This window comes from Dendrobates tinctorius, unplaced genomic scaffold (genome assembly GCF_039654945.1).
Source record: "Dendrobates tinctorius isolate UK_male_01 unplaced genomic scaffold, ASM3965494v1 ptg000022l, whole genome shotgun sequence".
Classification (NCBI taxonomy): domain Eukaryota; kingdom Metazoa; phylum Chordata; class Amphibia; order Anura; family Dendrobatidae; genus Dendrobates; species Dendrobates tinctorius.
The window spans coordinates 7,189,819-7,208,730 of NW_027361690.1; the positions used below are offsets into that span (position 1 = coordinate 7,189,819).

The 18,912-nt window shown below is 41.9% G+C and overlaps 1 protein-coding gene across 2 annotated transcripts in view; it reads left to right on the forward strand.

Annotated features, from left to right (window-relative positions):
* The window catches only part of ATOSA (atos homolog A), a 71,031-nt gene that overhangs the window by 48,715 nt on the left and 3,404 nt on the right, over window positions 1-18,912 (forward strand). Inside the window, exons 6-11 of one of the 2 annotated variants that reach the window (XM_073568409.1) lie at window positions 1,347-1,460; window positions 5,774-5,853; window positions 7,119-7,224; window positions 8,389-8,547; window positions 10,508-10,576; window positions 18,690-18,886. In XM_073568409.1, the coding sequence (XP_073424510.1) occupies window positions 1,347-1,460; window positions 5,774-5,853; window positions 7,119-7,224; window positions 8,389-8,547; window positions 10,508-10,576; window positions 18,690-18,886 (725 nt within the window). Of the gene's footprint in view, window positions 1-1,343; window positions 1,461-5,773; window positions 5,854-7,118; window positions 7,225-8,388; window positions 8,548-10,507; window positions 10,577-18,689; window positions 18,887-18,912 lie in introns of both variants that reach the window. The other variant, XM_073568408.1, reaches the window with a different exon arrangement.

An 18,912-nucleotide genomic window follows, 5' to 3' on the forward strand; every position in this document is an offset into this window, starting at 1 on the left:
GTATCGACACCGCTGTTATTTATATATGTAAATACACTCAATTGTTTTGTTTAGAGCGTATATGGACATATGTTCCTATGGTAACAGACTACTAAGAAACTGTGCAGTTTGAACTTAAGTCGTATTACCATCTGGTCCCAAGTTCTTGCGAACCTATTAAATATGAATTATTGAGAATTGAGGGACAGGTAGAAGGCAGTGTGAGTGCTGGACCAGACTGCAGTGATTTTTTTCTTTGTTACCATGGAGATGCAAAGATCTGCCAGAGGTACTGTGTACCTGAAACGAATAGTAACTACATTGTATGGCTGGCCACAACCTTTCCTGACGGTAACTGCAGATCTCCGTGGGTTCAGAAGTTAGAATCCTTTGTAGAAAAGCTTGCTGCTGTGCGATAACTCTTAGAAGGACTCTCGGCACGGAGAGTACAGGCGCTCAGTACATCATGACGGGGCAGACACTTTCCCACAATCTCCACACCCCTTTTCTTTGACAGCTTCTCTGGCTTGATGGAGCCTAAGAAGGCGGGCGAAACATGGAAAACAAGCAGATGGGAAGGTGTAGTTAAGTTTGTCCCCGTCTTGATGCACCGAGCGCCTGTGCTTCCTTTGAATGGTCATTCTGTGCTGACAGAGCCCCATTTAAGGGTCTGTAGAGACTATCCTGGTGTTGGATAGTTGGCTATATTGTGGTCGCCTAGGGAAATTGCATCAAAAACACTTGGCTGTGTAAGAAGTCTTAGAACTCTAGAGGGAGTTACCCTGCGTTACACAATGTTTATTTCTGTGTTGTCAATTAGTGATGAGCGAACATGCTTGGGTAAGGTGTTATCTGAGCACGCTCCTGTGCTAACCCAGTGACGTAGGCGTGCTCAAATAATGTCAAAGTCCGAGCTCCTGCATGTCTTAGGGCTATTGGATAGCTGCAATAATACATACAGGGATTGCCTAACAAACAGGCAATCCCTGCAAGCGATGCGGCTGTCAAACAGCCGCGAGACATGCAACCTCGAGGGCTCAAACATATTATTTGAGCGTGCCGAATTCCCTGTGGTAGCACACAAGCGTGCTTGCTCATCACTATTGTTAATCTTTATAGATCAGTATCTCAGTACATTATAATTCAGAGGGTATATGTACCAATACCATCAGGTATTAGTGAAAAGCTAATAACTCAAATTGAGTGCTCTATATAAATACTAATCATACAGGATAAAATGTAATATTTACTGAGCTATCTCCAGCTCCTCAAATATGTATCAATACAATATAGGCTTTCAGTATTGTGTTTGTGTATAGATACTTACAAAGCTCAGTATGTCATGCTATCTTCTGTGTTCCCAGAAGTTTGTTCCTCTACGACCTTCAAATAATTGGAAGAAAAAGGGTTTTCACTCTCTTGATGGTATCTCTACCAAGGCCTTTCACCCTTGCACAGGTTTACCTTTACTTTCCAGTCCGGTAAGTTCTTGATTTTTCATGTGACTACAAACTTTGTGCCTCCAGCCTTACCACTGTTAGATAGAAATAGTGTTGTGGTGTTTAAAACCTATGCAGATAATATCGGATTGTCGAAACTGTCAAAAGTGCACACCAAAAATTTCAAACCCTGAATATCTATACAGAATAATGTTGTCTTACATCCAATGGTTTGGTGACATTTGTGTGAGGCTTGGATTAATGCTGGACCAGCACTAGTGGCATAGTGAAAAAAAACTTTGTCGGAGAAGACGACTTTAGTTTGAATCTTTTAAAGAGCTAGCAATCCAAAAAGTTAAATGTTTTGGTCAAGCGACCTTCATCAGTATATCTGCACATGAGCAAAAAAAAAAAAAAAAAAAAATAAATATATATATATATATATAATATTTTTTTTTTTTTTCTTTTCATATATTGCAGAATCCACAAATCAACGTAATCCATAATGGATATAAATAGACTGACAATCAATAAGGGGCCCATATAATGTTAGTTGTGGCATATCAATAGTAATACACGAATGTTTCCTTCAGAGGTACAAGTCAACAGGAACTTATAGTCGTAGGTGTCATTGTATAGCAAAGAACCTGCTTGAAAGCCCCAGGAGCCTGTGGCCAAATTGGACGTGAATACATTGGTCTAGTGAAGGAGCCAAGAAGCCGGTTAAAATAAAGCCATATAACAGAGCAGTGTAACTTACCGGATTGCAAGTGGCAGAACGAATGTAATGACACTGGGGGAGAGCAGTGAGCACTACGATTACGGGAAGCGTCAGGGGGATGCACAGGACAGGCTGTTTATAAAGCCTAATGCTGGAAGTGCTCTGTCATGTGGGATGGTGTGTCCGGTTGTGGCCGTCAGCGTTATGGTAACTAGACGATATGGAAACGGCCGAATTTCCATTGTGAAGGCAGTAGAGTGGCTCCATCAGAGGGCGTGCAGGAGGAGGAAGGTGAAATGAAAGGAGGAGGCTGAGTGCAATATTGAAACAGGCGGCACCATTGTGGTCAATGCAGACATGATGGCAAAAAAAAGCAGGTAGATAGGAAGTGGATTGGACTTGGAGATTCACTTGACAAGTTGGTGGATGAACAAGAGTCAACCAGCAATAAAATGTGAGCACATATTAACGGATCTGTGAAAGAGCCAAAGTGTTAGGGTAATAAATTGCTAACAATACTTATCAGCAAATAAAGTATATGTCAAGCCTATAAAACAAACAACAAGACTTGTTAAAATACATAGATGTCTCAAATAAACACTGTGGTCAACAGTGTTTTGGATCTCATTATGCAAGCTGTAAAGTCAAACGACATGAAATGTATAAAAATGTCCAAACGGGGAGAAGAAAGAGGTTAATGTTATGAGGAGAGGATAACTCCCTGTTCGAACCTTTTGGAGATAATGATTGCAGTTCATGGATGCAAAATACCTCCTGTAGTTTGAGGAGGCGTTGTCGGCAGGGCTGTGGAGTCGGTAACCCAAACCTCCAACTCCTCAATTTCCCTGACTCCGACTCCACAGCATTGGTCACTACTGAGCATGTACATAAAGTGCAGCACAGATTCATCTCGACTAAGACTCCACGGCCCTGCCTCACTACTGAGCATGTACATAAAGTGCAGGACAGATTAATCTCCACTACGACTCCATGGCCCTGCCTCACTACTGAGCATGTACATAAAGTGCAGCACAAATTCATCTCGGCTACGACCCCACAGCACTGGTCACTACTGAGCATGTACATAAAGTGCAGCACAGATTCATCTCTGCTACGACCCCACAGCACTGGTCACTACTGAGCATGTACATAAAGTGCCGCACAGATTCATCTCCACTACAACCCCATAGCACTGGTCACTACTGAGCATGTACATAAAGTGCAGCACAGATTCATCTCATCTCCGACTCCACAGCACTGGTCACTACTGAGCATGTACATAAAGCACAGATTCATGTCCACTATGACCCCACAGCACTGTCTCACTACTGAGCATGTACATAAAGTGCAGCACAGATTCATCTCAACTACGACCCCAAAGCCCTGCCTCACTACTGAGCATGTACATAAAGTGCAGCACAGATTCATCTCCACTACAACCCCACAGCACTGGTCACTACTGAGCATGTACATAAAGTGCAGCACAGATTCATCTCAGCTATGAGCCCACAGCACTGGTCACTACTGAGCATGTACATAAAGTGCAGCATAGATTCATCTCTGCTACGACCCCACAGCACTGGTCACTACTGAGCATGTACGTAAAGTGCAGCACAGATTCATCTCCAATACGACCCCACAGCACTGGTCACTACTGAGCATGTACGTAAAGTGCAGCACAGATTTATCTCCACTACAACCCCAAAGCCCTGCCTCACTACTGAACATGTACATAAAGTGCAGCACAGATTCATCTCCACTACAACCCCAAAGCCCTGCCTCACTACTGAACATGTACATAAAGTGCAGCACAGATTCATCTCGGCTACGACCCCAAAGCACTGATCACTACTGAGCATGTACATAAAGTGCAGCACAGATTCATCTCGCCTACGACCCCACAGCACTGATCACTACTGAGCATGTACGTAAAGTGCAGCACAGATTCATCTCATCTCCGACTCCACAGCACTGGTCACTACTGAGCATGTACATAAAGCACAGATTCATGTCCACTATGACCCCACAGCACTGTCTCACTACTGAGCATGTACATAAAGTGCAGCACAGATTCATCTCGGTTGCAAGCCGAGATCAGAAACAGAACAGACATTTTATGAAAACATTTACAGCACATCCTGCAATGTACTACTGTACCCAATGTTTTATATATTTTAGGAGATGGTCCATTTTATACCGACTCAGACTGCACGACTGTGTCCACAGCCCTGGTTGTTAGATACCCCACATCACGGTTCAGGAACATGCTCGAAGTCCTTTAATCTGAGTTAGGATACCTAATGGCCATGAGTATGGAATTGATAGCCAAAGATTTTTTGTATCTGATAGTATTTTTATGCTTAGACTTTTCATTTCTCTTGCTATACATTGACACCTACGACTATAAGCTCCTGTTGTATTGTGCCTCTAATGCCAACATTCGTGCATTATTACTATTGATGTGCCACATCTAACATTATATGGGCCCTATTGATTACTGGTCCCACTCATTTGTCAGTCTATTTATATCCATTATGGATTGCTTTTCATGCATATTGGACTTTAGTTTGTATATACTTTGTTAAATTTGTGGATTTTGCATTATTATTATTATTATTATTATTTTGCTATACTGATGAATGTCGCTTGACCAAAACCTGGATTGCCTGTATTTAAAATAAATGGTTCAAACAAAAAAATTTGTCTTCTCAGACTTCCCTACAAGGGTCAAGGTTTTTTTTCACTACTTCACAAGGCATAGGATCCTACTTGTGCACCATACATAGTTGTAACACCGCACTCCTATCAGCACTAGTGGCAGACTCTGTTTCCTAGAACAGTAGACATCAGTAGAGAAACTTGTGATTTAGAGTTGATGCAAATCAATTTGCAGGACCTGGTCCTTCAGCCATTGGATTGGTGCTCTAAAATGACGGCATCCTCACCTCTTCTTTTGATTAGCCAGGCTCGCACTACTTCAGATGTGTGTCTCGCCACAATTGCGACGTTGTACCAGGCCGGCTAATCAAAAGAAGAGCTGGGGATGCCGTCAAGCCAGAGATTACCGACGTGGTCGATGAACTGGGTCCTGCAAATCAATTCATGTGAAATGTAATTGAGATGTATGTTCTATTATTATTACTATGCAGGTAGAGGCCCGTGACCTAAATTTAATGTAAATGTGGGACGCAAAAACTTGTCAATTGTATGAGAGCAAGATAGTTTAGTGTCTTGTTGTTATTGGCCTCCTAGATAATTGGCTATATGTGTAGTTCCTTATATTTATGAAATGTGTTTCTGGAACCTAGACCCACCCGAGCATGGAGATGGGCTAGATCAGTGTTTCCCAAACTCCAGTCCTCACGGACCCCAACATGTCATGTTTTCAGGATTTCCTTAGTATTTCACAGGTGATGGAAGTATCCTCCAGGCATCAGGAATTCTCACACACGTGTAACACTATGGAAATCCTGAAAACTTGACCTGTTGGGGTCAGCGAGGACTGGAGTTTGGGAACCACTGGGCTAGACGAATATTCTGCTGTTTTGTGCAGGGCATGTCTCCGCTCTGCCATGTGCAATGCCGCTGTAGGTCTACCAAATGACAGAACATATTTTTTTTTTTTTTTATCTAGGTACCGCAAAGAAAGAGCCCGTCGGGGTATTTTGATCTGGACACTTCCTTACTGCAATTCAAAGTTCTATCCACAAAGAGGTATGTATTCAGTATTTTCACATTTTCCCCATTTGTTTGTATGTTATTCTGTTGGTAGAATTATTATAGCTGTATTTCTTTAGATACAATGAATTGGATTGTAAGCCTTTACATTAAAGCTTTTACATCACAATTCTGTCCCAAAATGCTTTTTAAAGTCATAAAAGTTTAGTGCAACTTGAGCGCTGTTCCAAAATTTTGGGACGCTTGGCATGCTTACTCCATTTTTGCCCAGCTCCAACAAAATGAGCAGAGGTGGAATGGGGCAAATTCATGATGAGCAACTGTTCTTTAACAGCACAAATTTTTACTCCAGTCACAGACTGGGGGAAGACTTGTGGCAAGGCGCACACCACATTCCGCACGCTACATATTTATTTAGACTATTGCGCCTCTTATTGATTCAGAAGCCTTTGACTCCAGCAAATCTTCTTGTCAAGGTCAGCGTCAAACACTGTTGTCACTGAAGCAGGGTCTATGGATTTGTTACATACAAAAAAGAGAGACTGGACATAACTCGCCAATGGCACTTATCAGAAATCCAGATGCATGCGCCAAGAATATGGAGCAACAGCTGTTTCGCATCTCTCCAGCGCTTCCTCTTGGCAGAGGAGGTGTCAGAAAGCCTGTGCACCTCTGTTATTAGCTGCAGTTCTTGTGTTTTATACATGATTATGAAAGAACTGATTACTTCAATGGGTATTGCCAACCTTATTATTATTGAAAGTGTTAGTATTTACCCCATCTTTTCCGCAGTGCCCGTCTTTTCATGGGACCTTTAAATGCTCCAGCACCATGTTTTTTTCTGGTCCCTGTTTGTTTTCCTAGAGCGATGATGTGGTGGCATCCACGGGACTGCAGCAGTGGGCCAATTTTAGGCTGCTGTAGTCAGCTTCCTGGAGCGTTGCCATTTCATACAGCCATGTGGAAATATAGCCTATGGCATGCTAAGAAGCGCTAATCTGTTTAAAATGGCCAAAATATTCTGAATCCTGACACCATCTCGGGGTCACTCAGCATAAGATTGCAATATCCCACTGCTCAAGCTGCAACTATTGATGGTCAACGTGGTGGGTAAAAATCCAGGAGGTCTGGATGTCTGCACATTGTTCTCACAGCAACCCATCCACTATTAGTTATGTAGCTGCGCCACGTTGCCATCTTATATCACTTAGCCACAAGTCGTCAAGAATCCCAGCCATAAGGCGACAGGCCACTTGTTTTACTGAACATGATAATGTAGACCTGTTACTTACTTTTAACAGGCAGCGTCACTGTGAGAAAGCAGAAGATGGTGTAGAGTTCACAGACAGACGGCTAAGTTGCAGTGCTCCGCCGGCCCCTTGTCTGAGCCTTCTTGGAAACTTTGAGGTATTTTATTTATATATCCTAATTAGCAGTGACATTTTTTTTTTTAACCACTTTAGATGAGGACTGCACAACCTACAGCCTGTGGGGCTACGTTTAGACCGTGGTGCCATTTTGTGCGGTTTCCAGCCATCTGGATACAGAATAGTTTGTTTGTATCTGGCACTTGCATGTAGTTTCCATGTTTAGAAGAGGAAAGGTGCACACCTCCGGAACACGGATGCGTAATTACTATGCAACCATCTTTGCCCCTATTCTGACAAAAAGGGAAAGCACAGGTAGAAGTAACCCCTTTGGATGTGGGCCTCAAAATTGTAGTTTATGGGTGCTGTGATGCGGCATGCTGTTAATGCAACACCCATCGACAATGTAGATGGCTACATGCATACATGGTGTTCTCTATGGAGGGCTCATAGGTTGCATTACCCCTCTTTTGCCCCCCATGGAACCTGCACCCATAGCATATACAGCTGATATGCATACAGGTCTTTAAGGTTTATTGTAATCCTTGGGGGTAGTTCGATATGCGTGCACCCCAGAGAATGGCTGAGATGCTAAGATTATCATTTGTATAAAAAGGACAAAATTCAGCTAACATTTAAAGAGAAACCGTCAGATCGACTAATGCTATTGACCTGCAGCTATATGGATAATATGCAGGTTAATAGTGTTAGGAAGGTATCTGGTCATTGTATTGAAATTGCAGTAAATGGGAGAAAATTATTATTTTCCATGGAGTTTCTGGCATTGTCATGTCGGCATCGTCGCTCTCATCGGTGTGAGCGGTGGCTGTTAGTATGTTCCAGCACTTTACCTGACAGACGGCATTGCTTTGATGCAGTGCTGAGGCGGTTTCCAGCCACCACTCTCAGCGCTGTGCGTGGTGACTGTAGCCACATCGACATGACTATATGAATAAAGCTAGCGGCTCCCTGGAGAAAATGAAGGTAATTGTTTTTCCCTGGTGCAGCATTTTCAGTACATCGACCAGGCACCTTTCTAATGCTATTAATCCGCAGGTTAATAATGAAATGACAGACTGCCTTTAATGCTTAAAGGTTTTATTAGCTGCTCTTCCATTTTGTATGTCACTTGTATATAGTTCTTTTTTAGTTGTGCCTCTCAAATGACTATATCCCATTACCCGTCGTCCTTGATCTCCTCCAGGAGTCCGTCTTGAATTATCGATTGGAGCCTCTGGGCACAGTTAAAGGTTTTACAGCAGATGTTGGCGCAAGTGGAGTATTCTGTCCAACCCACATGACATTGCCTGTCAGAGTTTCGTTCTTCAGTGTTTCAGAGGACAATGCTCCTTCCCCTTACATGGTAAAGTCGGCTTTTTCCTCATGTCGCATGCTTTTCTTAAAAACTACACCTATTTTAACCCTAAACAGTTGATTTTTCTGCTGCGATACATGGAGACTTCATGGAAACAATGAGTACACGGCTACAGAGAATTATTACGTTTTTGCTTTTTATTAGAATTGTTTGATAAACTTTAATTTTTTTGTGTAAAATTTATACACAGAAGTTCTCTGTTGTAACGTCCATAATAAAGGATATGGGAAATGTTTTTAACTACTAAAATCCACTATAAAGTATTGGTCTCATGCAAATCATCAATACAAGCAGCAAACCTGGCATATGACAAAAAAAGGATTTAAGGATTCTAAAAAAAATATAGAAGTTAATTAGATAATACCAATAAATAAAATCCAAGACAATAATAAAAAACATGGTAAAAAATGAATTCACACCGTTTTCGTGATAACACATCATGGATCCATAAGGGTCTACAACAAGGTTGGGCAATTAATTTTCCCGAGGGGCCACATATGAGACCATGCCTGTTGTGGTGGGCCAAACCAATATCCTGAAATTAATTCTGCTCAATAATAATCTACAATTATTTTATATTTTATTAATATTGAGCAGAATTAAGAATGCTTACATCCCCCTTTATACTGTATGAACCCACACAGCCCCCTACATGCCGTAAGACCCCACACACAACCCCCTACATACCGTGTGAGCCCTTACATAGCCTCTTATATACCATATGAACTCACTTAGCTTTATGTATATAAAGCTATGAGCCCCCACATAGCCTCCTGTATATAGTATGAGCCCCTGCAGCGCATTCTGTATACAGTATCAGCCCCTGCAGTGCCTCATGTATACTGCGGTGCGAGTAGCCTCGCGTATGCGGTGCGAGTAGCCTCGCGTATGAGGTGTGAGCCCCAGCGGCGCCTTATGTAGTTGTGCAAACATCCCATACACATATTGAAAAAAAAGAAACCACCACATACGCTCCTCGCTCCCGTTTCCCCTGCGCTCTGCTCCGGTGCACTGACTCGCCGCACAGCTGACCTCATGAAGTAACGTCATCACATCAAATGGCTCCGTTGCACACGCTGATCTGTAGAAGGAGCCTTCTGCTCCATTTTCCACCAATATATCCACTGCTGTCTGCATCCCAAAGATGCGGATAGTGGTGATAGTGGCGGCCGACAGCACAGTGTGGCCCGTGGCCCACAGTTTCAGCCCATTGGCTGTTTTGGTCCGTGGGCCAGACTGGAACAGCCAGAGGGCTGGATGTGGCCCGCGGGCTGCAGTTTGCCCAGCTCTGGTATATAACCAAATAATGCAAGTAGAATGAGGAAACGATGGATACAAGTACACACTTACACTCAATTGTGTAATTTTGTGTTTACATCCATCTTCAGGTTGGAATATTTTATACCTTGAGGGATCTTCAGTTTTTAGCATGTTATTCTAATGCTCTTGGATTTTTTAATTTTTTTTATGGACAATATCTAATACTTTTATTTTTTTTATTTTTTTTTTTTAAATAATACTTAATCATCCTGATCGTTCATGCTTATTTGCCTATGGGTTGTTTGTATAAACCGACCAGCGATCATGTAGCGATGCACCAGCGATCCTGACAAGGTCGTATCGTTGTCGGGATCGCTGGTGCATCGTTTAGTGTGACGGGGCCTTTAGCATCACTGATGAGATTGTGTAACTTTTTGGCTAGGACTCCACAACCTTGTTGGTTATCTGTTGAGATGAAAAGAATTTCTCACATGGACAATTAGCCAGAGTTTTTTTTACGTTTTTTCACTCATAGCAAAACATCGGAGCCTCTCAACAATCGTGTGGATTTTATTTCTGTCTCATTGTATGATCATGGATCAATCAACACCATTTTATCAGCTGCATGGAATATGCCCTTATGATTTTGAGATTTCTCTATATGTTGATTATATTTTTTTTTTCTTAGGGCAACATCACACTGGAATCTCTTGGCAAAAGGGGATATCGCATACCTCCTTCTGGAACAATTCAAGTGGTATGTACAGAACAAGCGATAGGTACTGCAGAGGCAAATAATAAGGGTTAACCCCTTCCTGACATCTGACGTACTATCCCGTCCATGGGACTCGGGCCCCTATGCCCATGGATGGGATAGTACCTCATAGCGATCAGCGGCGCTCACGGGGGGAGCGCCGCTGATCGCGGCCGGGTGTCAGCTGATTATCACAGCTGACACCCGGCACTATGTGTCAGGGGCGGTCACGGACCGCCCCCGGCACGTTAACCCCTGGCACACTGCAATCAAACACGATCGCAGTGTACCGGGGATTTAGGGAAGCATCGGCAGGCAGGGAGGGGGATCCCTCTGTGCTTCCCTGAGACCCCTGCAGCAGCGCGATGTGCAGCGCTGCTGCGGGGGCCTCCTTCTCTGCAGGTCCCCGGATCCAATATGGCGGTGGGGACCTTCGGGGGCCTGCAGGGAGCCGGCTTCCTCACTGCCTGCAGAACGCAGGCATGAGGAAGCCTGCTGCAGAGCCTGTGCCAGATCGCTGACAGTGATATGTCATATGACAGTGATGTCACCCCTGGGACAATGTAATAAAGTTTAAAAAAAAAAAAAAAAAAAAAAAAAAGTGTGAAAATAATTTATAAAAAAATCGCTAAATAAATTTAAAAAAAAAAAAATTATTCCCTAATTCATTTTTTGGAAATTAAAAAAAACAATAAAAGTACACATATTTAGTATCGCCGCGTCCATAACGACCCGCCCTATAAAACTGTCCCATTAGTGAACCCCTTACAAAATAAAAAAACAAAGGAAAAAAATAATGCTTTATTATCATACCGCCGAATAAAAAGTGCAATAACGCGCGATCAAAAAGACGGATATAAATAACCATGGTACCGCTGAAAACATCATCTTGTCCCGCAAAAAACGAGCCGCCACGCAGCATTATCAGCGAAAAAATAAAAAAGTTATAGCTCGCAGAATAAAGCGATGCAAAAATAATTTTTTATGTAAAATTGTTTTCATTGCATAAAACCGACAAAACATGACACATGAGTTATCGCTGTAATCGTACTGACCCGAAGAATAAAACCGCTTTATCAATTTCACAGCACGCGGAACGGTGTAAACTCACCCCCCAAAAGAAATTCTTGAAATGCTGGTTTTTGTTCATTCTGCGTCCCAAAAATCGGAATAAAAAGCGATCAAAAAATGTCACGTGCCCGAAAATGGTACCATTAAAAACGTCAACTCGTCCCGCAAAAAATAAGACCTCACATGACTCAGTGGGTCAAAATATGGAAAAATTGTAGCTCTCAAAATGTGGTGATGCAAAAACTATTTTTACAATAAAAAGCGTCTTTTAGCGTATGACAGCTGCCAAACATAAAAACCCGCCATAAATAGTAAATCAAACCCCCCGTTAGTTAGGGAAAAATTATAAAATAAAAAAAATGTATTTATTTCCATTTTCCCGTTGGGGTTAGGGCTAGGGTTAGGGCTGAGATTAGGGTTAGGGGTGTGTTGGGGTTTCCACTGTTTGGTCACATCAGGTGCTCTCCAAGCGCAACATGATGTCTGAGCTCAATTCCAGCCAATTCAGCGTTGAAAAAGTCAAATGGTGCTCCTTCCCTTCGAAGCTCTGCCATGCGCCCAAACAGTGTTTTACCCCCACATATGGGGTATCAGCCTACTCAGGACAAATTGCAAAACAACTTTTGGGGTCCAATTTCTCCTGTTACCCTTAGGAAAATAAAAAATTGGGGGCAAAAATATCATTTTTGTGGAAAAAGATTTTTTTTATTTTCACGCCCGGGCGTTATAAACTTCTGTGAAGCACTTGGGGGTTCAAAGTGCTGACCACACATCTAGATAAGTTCCGTGGGGGGTCTAGTTTCCAAAATGGGATCACTTGTGGGGAGTTTCATTAGTTTAGGCACATCAGAGGCTCTCCAAACGCGACATGACACCCGCAGACCATTCCATCAAAGTCTGCATTCCAAAACGTCACTACTTCCCTTCCGAGCCCCGACGTGTGCCCATACAATAGTTTTCTCCCACATATGGGGTATCAGCGTACTTAGGACAAATTGGACAACAACATTTGGGGTCCAATTTCTCCTGTTACCCATGGGAAAATAAAAAAATTGGGGACTAAAAGATCATGTTTGTGGAAAAAATGATTTTTTTATTATTTTCACGCCCGGGCGTTATAAACTTCTGTGAAGCCCTTGAGGGTTCAAAGTGCTCACCACACATCTAGATAAGTTCCTTGGGGGGTCTAGTTTCCAAATGGTGTCATTTGTGGGGGGTTTAGACTGTTTTGGCACATCAGGGGCTTTCCAAACGCGACATGGCGTCCGATTTCAATTCCAGCCAAAAAAGTCAAATGGCGCTGCTTCCCTTCCAAGCTTTGCCATGCGCCCAAATAGTCGTTTACACCCACATTTGGGGTATCGGCGTACTCAGGACAAATTTCACAATAACTTTTAGGGTCCTGTTACCCTTGGAAAAATAAAAATTGGGGGTGAAAGATCATTTTTGTGGAAAAAAATATGATTTTTTAATTGTACGGCTGTACGTTATAAACTTCTGTGAAGCCCTTGTGGGTTCAAAGTTCTCACCACATATCTAGATAAGTTCCTTGGGGGGTCTAGTTTCCAAAATGGGGTCACTTGTGGGGGTTTCCACTGTTTAGGCACATCAGGGGCTCTCCAAACGTGACATGGCGTCCGATCTGAATTCGAGACAATTTTGCATTGAAAAAGTCAAATGGCGCTCCTTCCCTTCTGAGCTCTGCCATTCGCCGAAACAGTGGTTCCCCCCCCCCCACATATCAGCGTACTCAGGACAAATTGCACAATAATTTTTGCTGTCCAGTTTCTCCTGTTACCCTTGGTAAAATAAAAAAAAAATGGACTTGAAGTAATTTTTTTGTGAAAAAAAGTTAAATGTTCCTTTTTTTTTTTTTAACATTCAAAAAATTCCTGTGAAGCACCTGAAGGGTTAATAAACTTCTTGAATGTGGTTTTGAGCACCTTTAGGGGTGCAGTTTTTAGAAAGGTGTCCCTTTTTGGGTATTTTCTATCATGTAGAACCCTCAAAGTGAATTCAAATGTGATGTGGTCCGTAAAAATAAAATGGTGTTGCAAAAATGAGAAATCGCTGGTCAACTTTTAACCCTTATAACTTCCTAAGAAAAAAAATTTTGGTTCCAAAGTTGTGCTGATGTTAAGTAAACATATGTGAAATGTTACTTAAGTATTTTGTGTGCCATATCTCTGTGATTTAAGGGCATAAAAATTCAAAGTTGGAAAATTGCGAAATTTTCAAAATTTTCCGTTTTTTTCACAAACGCAAGTTATATCAATGAAATTTTACCACTATCATGAAGTACAATATGTCACGAGAAAGCAGTGTCAGAATCACCGGGATCCATGGAAGCGTTTCAGAGTTATTACCTCATAAAGGGACAGTGGTCAGAATTGTTGGCCCGGTCATGAACGTGCAAACCATCCTTTAGGGGTAAAGGGGTTAAAGGGGGTCATACTTGTAAGATGAACCTTGGTTGAGCTTGCTGTTTTATTTTTTGTTTGTTTCGTTGACCATCTAATGTATATGGCCGATGTTGTGGTGGTGGGGGGATAAGGCATGGACATGTTGCATTTCTGTAGCTGATTATTTTCCTCTTCCCTTGAGAGGCAGAACATGCATTTGTATGGGAGAGTTGAGGATGAATGGCTGTACAAGTTTCAGCCAATGACTGTTATATTTGTAGTCACCCTAGTCATTTGTGAAAATAGTGTGTACGGAAAGTATTCAGACCCCTTTAAATTTTTCACTCTTTGTTGCATTGCAGCCATTTGGTAAATTCAAAATAGTTCATTTTTTTTCTCTAATGTACACTCTGTACCCCATCTTGACTGAAAAACAAAAAACAAATGTAGACATTTTTGCAAATTTATTAAAGAAAAACAGAAATATCAGATGGTATACAGACCCTTTGCTCAGACACTCCTATTCAAGTCCCATGCTGTCCATTTCCTTGTGATCCTCTTTGAGATGGTTCTACTCCTTCATTGGAGTCCAGCTGTGTTAATTAAAGGGAATCTGTCACCTATTTTTTCGACTATAAGCTCCGGCACCGCCATCAGGGGCTTATCTACAGCATTCTGTAATGCTGTAGATAAGCCCCCAATGTAATCTGAAAGAGAAGAAAAACAAGTTATATTATACTCACCCAGGGGCGGTCCGGTGGGTGTCACGGTCCGGTCCGGCACCTCCCATCTTCTAACGATGACATCCTCTTCTTTGCTTCCCGTCGCGGCTCCTGCGCAGGTGCACTGCTCTGCTCTGGCGGCTGTGCACTGCAGTACTCTGCCCTCAACAGGGCAGAGCAGTGCGCCTGCGCAGGAGCCGTGGCGGGAAGCAAAGAAGAGGACGTCATCGTTAGGAGATGGGAGGGACTGGACTGTGACACCCATCGGACCAAAACAGGACCGCCCCTCGGTGTGTATAATATAACTCGTTCTTCTTCTCTTTCAGGTTACATCGGGGGGTTTATCTACAGCATTGCAGAATGCTGTAGATATGCCACTGATGTCGGTGCCGGCAGCTTATAGTTGAAAAAATAGGTGACAGATTCCCTTTAAACTGATAGGACTTGATTTGTAAAGGTACACACCTGTCTATATAAGACCTCACAGCTCACAGTGCATGTCAGGCCAAATAAGAATCATGAGGTCAAAGGAACTGGCTGAGGAGCTCAGAAACAGAATTGTGGCAAGGCACAGATCTGCTCAAAATTACAAAAGTAACAAACTATCCCGTGTGTGTAAACACAGGACTAAGAAGAGATCCCAAGATGAATAAAACCAATTTTATTACATGCTTATTTTTAAAAAATACAACATAAATATAAAAAGCAAAATGCCGTATGTAGGGACGCAAGAGCACATTTAGATGCCCCCGGAAGAAGCTGGCGGCGAAACGCGCGTCGGGGTGAGGGGACGCTAGGAGCACCTATATCCACCTCCGGTAATTATGCCTTTATGCAGGCTTTTGGCCTATATTAATTAATTGTTTAACTGCGGTCAGACTTGGGGTATTTTGGGACTGTTCCTCCCCGTCTGTGCCCCTACCTATAGTGTCATTATGCACTTGAGGATAATTTTATGATATATAGGCCAGACCATTTAGGTGATTAGGATTGTTTCACTTCAGCCATTTATTGAACCACATGTTTACGGGGTTAATAATAATTTCTTGCTCCTCGTTATTTGTATGAGATTAATTTCTAGATATTGTATTTTGATTTTTCATACTATTAGGATAATTGTTTGTACAAGAACAACATTATGTAAATCCCTGGATTGTGGTTTATATTTGTGGACTGCTGATTTGTCCTATTAGGATTATTATAAAGGTGTGCTCTTGCGTCCCTACATACGGCTTTTGCTTTTTATATTTATGTTGTATTTTTTTAAAATAAGCATGTAATAAAATTGGTTTTATTCATCTTGGGATCTCTTCTTAGTCCTGTGTTTACACACACGGGATAGTTTGTTACTATTATGTGAAGTGCCCTTAGTTATTCATTGGACACATGTTGATTTAGTTATTCAAAATTACAAAATAATTTCTGCAGTACTTAAGGTTCCTAAGATCACAGTGGCCTCCATAATCTTTAAATGGAAGAAGTTTGAGACCACCAGAAGTCTTCCTAGACCTGGCCATCCAGCCAAACTGAGCAATCATGGGAGAAGAGCATGGTGAGAAAGGTAAAGAACCCCAAGATCACTGTGGCTGAACTCCACAGATGCAGTAGGGAGATGGGAGAAAGTTCCACAAAGTCAACTATCACTGCAGCCATCCACCAGTCGGGCCTTTATGGCAGAGTGGCCCGACAGAAGCCACTCCTCAGTGCCAGACATATGAAAGCCCACATAAGGTTTGCTAAAAAAAAAACAACACATGAAGGACTCCCAGAATATGAGAAATAAGATTCTCTTGTCTGATGAGACGACGATAGAACTTTTTGGTGATAATTCTAAGCGGTATGTGTGGAGAAAACCGGTCCCTGCCCATCACCTGCCCAATACAATCCCAACAGTGAAACGTGGTGGTGGCAGCATCATGCTATGGGGGAGTTTTTCAGCTGCAGGGACAGGACGACTGGTTGAAATTGAAGAAAACATGAATTCTGCCAAGTACAGAGATATAATGGATGAAAACCTCTTCCAGAGTACTCTGGACTTCAGACTTGGTCGAAGGTTCCAACAAGACAATGACCCTAAGCACACAGCTAAAATAACAAAGGAGTGACTTCAGAACAACTCTGTGACCATTCTTGACTGGCCCAGCCAGAGCCCTGACCTAAACCCAATTGATCATCTCTGGAGAGACCTTAAAAATGACTGTCCACCAACGTTCACTATCCAACCTGACTGAACTGGAGAGGATCTGCAAGGAAGAGATCCCCAAATCCAGGTGTGAAAAACTAGTTGCATCATTTCCAAGAAGACTCATGGCTGTACTAGCTCAAAAAGATGCTTCTACTCAATACTGAGCAAAGGGTCTGAATACTTATGACCATGTGATATTTCAGTTTTTCTTTTTTAATTTGCAAAAATTTCTACATTTCTGTTTTTTTTCAGTCAAGGTGGGGTGCAGAGTGTACATTAATGAGAAAAAATGAACTTTTTTGAACTTACCAAATGGCTGCAATGAAACAAAGAGTGAAACATTTAAAGGCGTCTGAATACTTTTCCTTACCCACTGTATGTAGAAACTATTCAATATTGATTACTGTCAAGAAAGCTGATCATAATTCTTAATCCTATAGCTCGCCTGAAATGACACAGACTTTATTATAATCTGCAATGTCTGCTCACCTGGGCATTTTCCCGTATGATCCCCAAACTGAAATGATGGAGGCATAGACTCCCCCCACAAGTATTCCGAGTAGCACGATGGAGTTTGGCCAGGAGGCATACAAGCATTTTGGATATGGCTCATGATGGGCAAACATGAACCCTCTAATGCCTGCCCAATTTTTCATTTTTGTGCTTATATTTTTTTTCCTCCCTTTTTTCCAAGAGCCATAACTTTATTATTTCTCGATCGACATAGCCATATGATGACTTTTTTTCCCTGAAGGACAAATTGTACTTTTCAATGTCCCCATTCATTTCACTATATGATTCCATTGTATATAATTCATTCATTTCACTATATATACCAAACAAAAAGGAAAAAAATTCAAAGAGTGTTGAAATGGTGGAGACGAAAAAAATGCAATTCTGACATGATTTTTGGTGTTTTCTTTTCACGGTGTTCATTACATGGTAAAAATTACCTAGCAATCTGTATCTGATGATGACCCATGTTTTGGTTATAATTTTGCTGGATTGCCAACACTAATAATAATAAAAAAATCTGCACTTTTTTTATATACCGCATTTTTTTAATTTTCTACTTTCATTATAGAGTGCCAAATATTTTTAACATTTTTCTAACGAGGTGGAGCCCTTCTTGAGCACTACCGCTTCATATACGAGTGCCATATATCCACAACACTATATAATCATTTAGTTCCCTTAGGGGACCTGAAGATCATCTGATCACTTACTGTACAGCAATACCACAGTATGTTAGTATATAGTGAAAGTCTGTCTCCTTTTGAAGCTCAGCATGTGGCTAAACTTCATTGCAAGAGTAAGCTAGCAGCGACGGGGCTCTTACAGCAGGCACCAGACTGCAATGGTAACCTTTGGGTTCCCTGCGATCTTATGTGACCTCCTGAGAGTCACTGCCGGACTACCCCAGAGGTGGCTTATTTCCAGGGAGAACAAAAGGATCGACCATTAAAATCTCAGTTTGGATCCTTCTCTCTCCCGACGTCATCTGTCGAGGGGAGTTGGCAGGCCAATATACCATTTTTAGACTTGTCAAGCTACCAACTGTGGTTAAGGCAACTTCAGTCTAGTATTTAGGCATAGACTATGACTTGAATCGTTTCCAGGAGATTAGCACTGAAGTACACAACAATTCTTGTTACCTTGTTGATGTTTTTTTTTTTTTTTATTTCCTTTTTTTGTATTAAGGTCATATATGTAACATCATTTTCTTTGCATTTTAGACCTTATTTAATCCAAACAAGACTGTGGTGAAGATGTTTGTGGTGAAATATAACTTGCAAGAAATGCCACCCAATCACCAGACATTCCTGCGGCAGAGAACGTTTTCTGTCCCTGGGAAGCGAGATAAGAAAGTGACAGTCCCAGAGAACATCATGAGAACGGAAGAGCGGACACTGCGCTACCTCATCCACCTGAGGTAACATGAACGTCCTCTGCACCGCT